The 9,466-nt window shown below is 32.1% G+C and overlaps 1 protein-coding gene across 3 annotated transcripts in view; it reads right to left on the reverse strand.

The window, feature by feature from the left end:
- Nucleotides 1–7,670: 7,670 nt before the first annotated feature.
- The window catches only part of LOC117176018 (optineurin), a 33,813-nt gene continuing 32,017 nt past the window's right edge, over nucleotides 7,671–9,466 (reverse strand). The window contains exon 7 of one of the 3 annotated variants that reach the window (XM_033365971.1): nucleotides 7,671–8,360. In XM_033365971.1, coding sequence (XP_033221862.1) covers nucleotides 8,271–8,360 — 90 coding nt within the window. In that variant the 3' untranslated portion in view covers nucleotides 7,671–8,270. Of the gene's footprint in view, nucleotides 8,516–9,466 lie in introns of all 3 variants that reach the window. The other 2 variants (XM_033365970.1, XM_033365967.1) reach the window with 2 other exon arrangements.

The following is a 9,466-nucleotide window of genomic DNA, read 5'->3' on the forward strand; positions in this document are numbered from 1 at the left end:
CCCCCTCTGCGTGATACCTTTTACATTGGTTTTAACATGGAGAATGATACTTCGGCAAACCCCCACCCTCCCCTACATGTATCACGTATTTTGTGAATGACCCCTTGGTTGAAAGTTAAACTACTTTGTTAAAACTTTATTTTAATATTTAAAAGCTCAACTGTTTGGTTTCAAATTAAGCCGGTTTAGTTGAGAATTCAATTATTTTGTCAAAAATTGGTCTAGTTTGTGAAATTCAACTGTCATTTTTTGTCGCGAGAATTCACCTTTTTTTAGTTAGTCAGCTATTTCTGATCTGAAGTAAAAAACAAAATGTCTTTAAATATCAACTATTATACTTTATTATTTTTAAATATTCGTAATTTCACTTATAAATGCAACTATTTTGGGAAAAATGTAATCTTTCTTGTTTGAAATGTCAACCATACGGTGAAAACTTCACCTCCGATAGGTACAAGAGTGTGGAACCCTATTCTGAATTTTTTATTTTGTTCACAAAGCAGCAACATAGAAACAAATAAAGTGATAAAATAGGCCATTTCAGCTTTGAGGGATTTTATCATAAGAAAAAATAGATAGAAACTCACTATCAGCCGTAATTATTGCACCTGCATTCATAGAACATAATTAATTCTAATAATATTTAACTTAATTATTATGAACAATTTTTACAAACAAATTCTTATTAGTGTTTTTTCTCATATAAATAAATGTTTGCTTCATGCTAGTTGCTAATATTTTGCATAAGAGTCATAATTTGTAACAAAAAATTACAATAAATTTACCATTACTGTTGTTAAGGTGTCTTTACGATATCGTAAATAAGTCGCATGATCTGACGATGTCTTTATGACGTGGCAAAGACAGCGCAACGATATGGACGTAGGATGTTGTAAAGTTGTAAAGATGTCTTAACGATGTCGTAAAGACGTCGCCAAATTTTGTGCCCACTGGGGTCTCGAACTTTTTCAAGGTTTTTAACCAAGTGTTGTGGGCCAGTGAAGGAAGGCGGCTAAAAAAGTGAAGGACATGAGGATGGTAAAATAACCTATATAGGTCACGGAAAAGGTTTAGGGAGTGCCTTGGACCTCATAATGGTAATAATAACAGAAGATGAGGATACACCAAAATGGTTTGAAGGTATGAAGATAACAGCACAAAAAGGCTCAAACCACCTACCAATAATATACAGGCTAGAATGGTCTGAAGAAATTAATTCGGAAGCAAAAAACGTTGGAGGACAACCGAAGAGGAAATGGAGAGACGATAAGACCGAATTATACAATACGAAATGGCAGGAGATCTGGAAAGAAGAAAGTATGAATTGGGTACCAGGTGAAAAAGACAACCCAGAAGAAAGACGGAAGAGTTTTACATAAACAATTAATAAGGCGGCGAAAGTAGCAGGCATGGTTAGAAACAATGGAACCGAGACTGGACTAATAAAGTCGCATATACGAAGTGCAGAAAAGAGCTGGCAGAACTAAGAGAGCGATTAGTGAAAAATTGGCTACATGAAAAACAGAAACAAGTAGCCACAAGCAAAAACATCACAGAGTGGTAGAATAATATGAATTGATACAGGAGGAAAAAGAAACCCGTATGCAGCATCACAGGGAAAGAAGAATGCCTAGCCCACTTTAGAAAGCTCTTAGAAGGAATGGTCGAGGAGCAAGAGTTAGAATCGGAGGAGAAAGCGAGCATAGAGGTAGAGAAAACAGAAGAAAGCAACGAAGGTCTGAACAAATTGATAGACGACATGGAAATAAACGAAGTTATAAGGAATATGAAAACAGGCAAGGCAGCAGGTGAAGATGGAATCACAGCAGAATTTTTGAAAAAATTACAGGAAGAGGGCAAAAGGAAGTTAAACTTCGTAATTAAAGACCTGCGGAAAGAAAAGAAACTAATAGAGGATTGGAGAAAGGCGACGATATTCAAAATCTATAAAAAAAGGCGATGAGAATATAGCCAGCAATTATAGAGGAATATCTCTATTAGATATAGGCTATAAAATTTTGACATCGATAATGGCAAAGAGGCTGAGTAAGTGGCTGGGAAAAGAGGAGAAATTGACGGAGTTGCAGGCAGGTTTCAGAAGTAACAGAGGAACCCTGGAAAAGGTCTTTGTGCTCAATTCAATTGCAGGAAGCAGACTGAGAAAGAAGAAAGTGAAATTATATACTGCGTTTGTAGACTTCCAGGCAGTATTTAATAGGATCGATAGAAAAAGGCTGTGGGGAACGATGGAGAAAATAGGCATAAAAGGAATATTTTTAGAAATGACTAGGGAGATATATAGATCAACTTGGAACTGGTAATAGTAGGTAATGTTCTGATGCAGAGATTTAAAACAAAGAAAGGGGTGAGGCAGGGCTGGAAGAAGCACTCAAAAGAAAGGGCGACGGTGGCACAATTTTAGGCTCAAGCGCTGGAGTCAAGATAGTTGCACTACTACACGCGGATGACGTAGCGTTGATGGCAGAAGATGGAAAAGAGTTGGCAAAAATGTTAAAAACACTGGAGAAGTGGTCAGACACGAATAAGATGGAAGTAAATGTCAAAAAAAAAATTATGGTATTTAAGAACGGCGGCAGAAAAAAGAGAGCTGGAGTTATAAAGGCGAAATGCTCGAATTGGTGAACGAATTCAAATATTTAGGATTCTGGTTGACCACGAGGAACCAGTACACTACGCATACTAGGAAGGTGGCAGGCAGAATGCAGAAGCTAGTGAACAAGGTGTGGGGGGAAACCAGAAGAGCAGGAGGCTGGTCAAGAAGAGAACATATCGAAAAAGTACAAAGTATATATGTAAAAGCAAGTTCGGGTCTGTCGATAAACACCCCGGATTACATATGGAAGATGGAGGCTGGTGTAAGAAGCATAGAGGTCGAGCCCGGAAGAACAGCTGGAGCTTTTCTCGTGAAACTTAGTCAGGTGGAAAAAGAAAGATGGCCGTGGAAATGCCTAAAAGAAGAGATTAAAAACATCAAAAATAACAACCGAACCAATTGGGCGAAAATGTTGAAGGGGGCATTAAGGAGAGTCGGTGACATCATAAATTGTTTCTGGGAAGACAAGACAAGGGAAGAATTGAGGAAAAACTACTACGGATAAACAAGACGGCGGAAGATCAGGATATACAAAAAGACTGGACTAGATTAGAAAGTTCAAGCTACTGCAATTACTATAAAGAAATTAAAGAAAATTTAGGGGCAGAAGACTATTGGCAGATGATGAATTAGAAGGCATGGCAAAAGGAGACTTGGGCTAGATGGAGATGTGGGAACGTAGCAAAGGAAGAAAAAAAAGGTTGGGAGAATAATAAATGCAGGTCCTGCAAAAAAGAGCCAGAAACAATCCAACATGTCATAAACTGTGTAAGAGTAACGGAAAAGCTAGGAGAGACAGATAGGAGGTGGGGTGCGATTGGAGAAGAGAAGAAAACCATCAAAAACGGAGAGAGAGAGACTAATACAGGGACTGAAGGACGAACCAAACACGGAATTATGTTTAAGACTTATATGAATTGAGGCGACATTGAAAAACGGCTAGTCAGTGGAGATTATTAACCATCTTTACAATTTATCAGGAGCGACGTACATTTGTTTACTTTCTTCAAATAACAAGTTAAAAGTGCAACGTAATTGTTAAATAATTTGAATGTAGCTTATTTACCTGAGTTATGTTACTTATAGTATACCAAATGTTTCAAGATGACGTAGATTTTAAGGCTTGTGGAGGTGTAAAACTGATATATAGCACCCAGGAAATAAATTTATTTTATTCTACTTTAAGCTTTATTAAACATAAACAATATAGATTGTTAATTGCAATTTAATTAAACAATTCTCCCAATCTTTCATTTCCTCGTAGGAAAGAAATGGTTTCTCTAACACACGCACGAAATGTTCGATTTTCTAACCGTGGTAAAAAGCAGTAATAAAAACTTTTTCTAGCTGCTGCGTTTGCTCTCTTTGATTAAGATTACTTTTTCTTGCTGTTGCGCTTGCGCATTTCGAGTCAGAATTACTTTCCTTTACCTCACTTCATTATGATTTGACGCTTAAAAGACTGATTGTGAGTAGTGAATAGTTATTGGACATACACGAAGTGGTAAGTTACCATAAATGACTGATAAATTACCGATAAATTACCAAAAATTTCCAAAAATTTTGGAAACTTTTAGATATCTGAAATTATTGGTAATTTGTTAATTTTTCATAAAGTTCTGAAAATTTTAGAAAGGACCCCGCACCAAATGTACAGTAAAATGGCCACCGGTGAAAAATTCTAAAATTTTTTTTTTGTATTTTCGATCCTCCAAAGCAATAATTCGAAGGAAAAAAGTAAGAAAAATGGACAGTTTTTTTTTACAAACAATTGTCAAAGTTTCAATTTTTACATGTATTTTAATAGAAAAATGCTGATTTTCGTGAAGTTTTTTTTCTCCTAAACTAATAGTTGAATTTGATTCAAACTTGCACATTTTTACTATCATTCCTAACAAAACAAAAGGTTCATATCCAAGATCTAGAAAGATAAACGGTTTATGGGGTATACACAATGATATAAGGGTGTTTTCATACCCCAAACACCCAAGTATGGAAATTATCATTTCTTAGTAACTAAAGTCACTAGGTATTTTTTATTCAATTACTAGGGTATGAAATAACTTTCAGATAAGTAGAGGAAGTGTGCATGTCAAGGGGTTGTTTAATCATCCCTTATTTACAGAAGCAGATAAATTAACTTTTCGTAAGGAATAAATCACCAGAGATCAGGCTTATAAAATCACATTAAAACATATGCAGGTAGCCTTATTTATCAGGATTTGCAGTAGAATTTATTTTCAGAGTCATTTTATCATCCCCTAATTATTGAACCAAGGAAATCGGTATTTAAAAGGGATAAAGTACCAGAGATTTTTTATTATAACATTGATGAACAACATCACTTTAAAATACTTTAAAATTCCTATGCAAATCCTGCTAAAAAACGCTACCTGTACATATTTTGAAATGACTTTGTTCATCAATTTTATTATAAAAAATCTCTAGTACTTTATGCCTTTTAAATTATCGTTTTCCTTGGGTTTTAAAAAATAGGGGGTGATTAGGCGACCCTGAAAATAAATTCTTTTGCAAATTCTGCTAAAAGAAAATGCTACCTGTACGTATTTTAAAGTGATTTTGTTCATCACTGTTATTATAAAAAATCTCTGGTACTTTATCCCGTTTAAATTATCGATTTCCTTGGGTTTTAATAAATAGGGAGTGATTAGGCGACCCTGAAATAACATTCTTATGCAAATTCTGCTAAAAAAAACCCTACCTGTATATATTTTAAGGTGATTCTGTTCATCAATGTTATAATAAAAAATCTTTGGTACTTTAACCCGTTTAAAATATCGATTTCGTTGATTTAATAATCAGGGGATGATTAAATGAACCTGTAAATAAATTCTAATGCAAATCCTAATAAAAAATGCTACCTGTATATATTTTGAAGTGATTCTGTTCATCAATGTTTTAATAAAAAATATTTCTGGTACTTTATCCCATTTAAAATATCGATTTCCTTGGTTCAATAATTAGGGGATGATTAAATGACCCTGAAAATAAATTCTAATGCAAATCCTGATAAAAAATGCTACCTGTATATGTTTTAAAGTGATTTTGTTGATCAATATATTAATAAAAAAATCTCTGGTACTTTAATCCGTTTAAAATATCGATTTCCTTGGTTCAATGAATAAGAGGTGATTAGGCGACCCTGAAATTAAATTCTTATGCAAATCTTGATAAAAAAAAAGCTACCTGTATATATTTTAAAGTGATTCTGTTCATCAATGTTATAATAAAAAATCTCTGGTACTTTATCTCGTTTAAATACCGATTTTCTTGGTTCAATAATTAGGGGATGATAAAATGACCCTGAAAATAAATTCTACTGCAAATCCTGATAAATAAAGCTACCTGCTTATGTTTTAATGTGATTTTATAAGCCTGATCTTTGGTGATTTATTCCTTACGAAAAGTTAATTTCCCTGCTTCTCTAAACAAGGGATGATTAAAAAAACCCCCTTGACATGCACACTTCCTCTACTTATCTGAAAGTTATTTCATATCCTAGTAATTGACTAAAAAATACCTAGTGACGTTAGTTACTAAGAAATGATAATTTCCATACTTGGGTGCATACCCCATAAACCGTTTATCTTTCTAGATCTTGGATATGAACCTTTTGATTTGGTAGAAATGATAGTAAAAATGTGCAAGTTTGAACCAAATCCAACTATTAGTTTCGGATAAAAAAAACTTTCACGAAAATCAGCATTTTTCTGATAAAATACATGTAAAAATTGAAACTTTGACAATTGTTTGAAAAAGAAATGTCCATTTTTCTTACTTTTTTCTTTCGAATTATTTCTTTTCAGGTTGGAAAATACAAAAAAAAATTTTTTTAGAATTTTTCACCGGTGGCCATTTTACTGTACATTTGGTGCGGGATCCTTTAGCCAATTTTTCATAAATTTTAGGACATTTTTGAAATTTAGCAAATTATCCAGAAATTTTTTTATTTCTTCCAAAAAGCTTCGGATACACTACATTTCTATAAATTTTCGGAAATTTACCAAAAAATTCCGGAATTTTTAAGTAATTTTTGCAATTTTACCATAAATTTTCAAAAAATTGGTTTTTATTGTTTCTCGAATCGAAAATTTCCCACATTTGTTAGAAAAAATTTCGTGTGCTACAGGAGCTGAAAGTAGGCAGTTGAAACTCTTGTGAAGTTTACAGTACTTGCCATCGGCTCATCTTCGGGTCGTCTCTGGCTCGTACAGCTAACTTCACACACGTGTGGATAAGCCTACTTTCCGCACTTGTAGAACAATACACTATATTTCTTTAATTATTATGGGAGTGACATTTATTGCGATGACTAATAATCGAAATTGAATAAAAAATATTGTATGTGATTTTCATAAACAATTTTGTAAACGAAACTAAGATTGATCATTTTTACATGTAAAATGGACGGGTTTTTATACTGAAATGATCCGACAATAAATTGACAGTGATTCTGTATTCCGTATTCAGTAACAGTGATTTTTTATTTCCGATTTCGTCTATTCACTTATTTCCTTTGAATATTTGATCATGATTCACCTATTTCAAAAAGATGTTTCAATTTTTATGATTTTAAACTATAAACATTAAAAACTCAATAAGTTTGCACATTAGCCGATTAACATGAACATTAGTATTAAAATTAAATCAAAAACGTACCTATGAAACAACCGATGTAGCTATTTTAATCTTTATGATTATTAATAATATTTCATATTACTTTATAATGGTACTTTATAATTTAATTAAGAAAGTAAGTAAATTAAAATAGAAAAGAGCCTTTTTTATTATTTATTTACTTCATATGCATCTGATTACACATCAAGTGATTTATATTTATGCATACTAATTTCCTTACTTACAATGTAATTATAATTACAAAGAAAAATTAAACTTAAGTATGCACTTGGACGTTCACAAAGAAATAAAGTATTATAAAAAAAAAACTATTGCTTACTTATCACAAATATTCGATAAAATCTAGTTCAACAAGTAAGATATCCATGGTCATAACTAAGGTCACAAAACCAAATTCTAACTACCCAAATATGATCAAGATTTATATCCTACCTTATTGTATATAAAATATATTTAGGTACAGAAGATTTTACAGTATATCTTGCTTTTAACTTAAAAGCTTCTATTATATCATTTCTCATTGCTTTTTACGTATCTACCATCCCTGAATGACTCTTTACTTTGTAGAACAGTAAATAATTATAGGATAAGTAATTTTAGCAATAACTATTTTCACTGATTTTCGCTTTGTACAATCTATTTAGACATACAGAAAACTAATTCATCATAAAGCACTCTAAACTTGATTTAGAATACCATTAATGCAGAATAAAGAAAGGAGAAACCTCCATACAGTGGATAATGATTAATTAAGAGCATAAATAAAAGAAAAACAATTAATTTTAATGTAAACTTATAGTGCCTTAACGATTATTTAAATTATTTGACATATATTAGTATATTTAATTAACGATTATCCACTGTGGGCAGGTTTCCCCTAAATCAAAAACTTTGAAAGAAGATTCACCTTTATATATATATATATATATTTTTTTTTAAGGGCAAATCGACAAATAATTCAAGGAGCGATTTTTCAAAGTCACATTACCGAAAATGATTAGTCGAATTCAGGATGGCAAAAGCCCCATCCATGCCACTCTCCATGTCGTGTGTACTGCCTGCAAATGTTGCAGTATCGAGTCTCGAACTATGGAAATTAAGAAATCGAATAACGATTTAATATTGTTCGATAAGTCTCATACATTCGTCTACGTGCTCCACCAAAGGGTCCAAACTTGAAAACTTATGACCGCATACCGGACACGTGTAAAGCTGAATCATTCCTGAGGCGCTCGCATTTTCCTGCAAGCAAGGACAGTAGGACACCTTTAAACATTGATGCTCAAAAATAAATTTTTTTGAAAAAGCAGGCCTCGGACTCACTGTAGGGATCGAAAATCATAAGTCTATAAATTTTATCTCATTTTGCCGCACTTTATTTTGTATGAATGAAGAGAACTCAATAGGAACATTTAACTATTTTTGGCTGAAAGTTCATTCCTTAGAGTTTAGAAGTCTACTCTGAAATTTCTGGTGAAAAATTTATATTTTTTAGTTGAAAATTTTATTATTTGGTTTAAAATTTTATTCGTATGTTGAAAATCCAGCTGATTTGTTGAAAATTCGTCTTTTTGGGTAAAAAATTCAACAATTATGATTGTATTTTTTTTTCTTTCTTGGCTAATAATTTGTTTACCGAAAATTCTACTATGTTCTTGGGCATTTATCATTTTGGTTTAAAAATTAATATCTTTGTAAATAAATTTCACCCTCTTTTTTGGTTAAAATTTGTATTATTTTATTCGAAATTTAATTTAATTTTTTTTAAATCGTCTTTTTGGCTTCAAAATTAAACAATTTGATGGATCTTTTTTTTCTTTCTCGACTAACAAATATTCTTTATTGGAATGAAAATTCAACTACATTTTCAAAATTCATCTTTTGGTGTAAAAATTCATCTCTTTCTGTAGGAGTTTCAACTTTTTTGGTTAAAAATGCAACTGCTCTTTGATTTGAAGTTAAATTTTTGGTTGAAATTCACATTTTTCGGTTGAGATTTACACTGGTTTTAGAAAATTTGTAGTTTCGGCTCGAAAATTCAATAATTTAGAAGGAAAATAAACTATTTAGTTAAAAACTTTTGCATTTTATCGAAAATTCGTATTTTTTGTAAAAAAATCAATTTTTTGTTGTTAAAAATTAATTATTTTGTTGGAAATTCGTCTTTGCTGTTTAAATCCAACTGTTTTTTCA

The sequence above is a fragment of the Belonocnema kinseyi genome, chromosome 7, assembly GCF_010883055.1.
Source record: "Belonocnema kinseyi isolate 2016_QV_RU_SX_M_011 chromosome 7, B_treatae_v1, whole genome shotgun sequence".
In the NCBI taxonomy this organism is placed as follows: Eukaryota; Metazoa; Arthropoda; class Insecta; order Hymenoptera; family Cynipidae; genus Belonocnema; species Belonocnema kinseyi.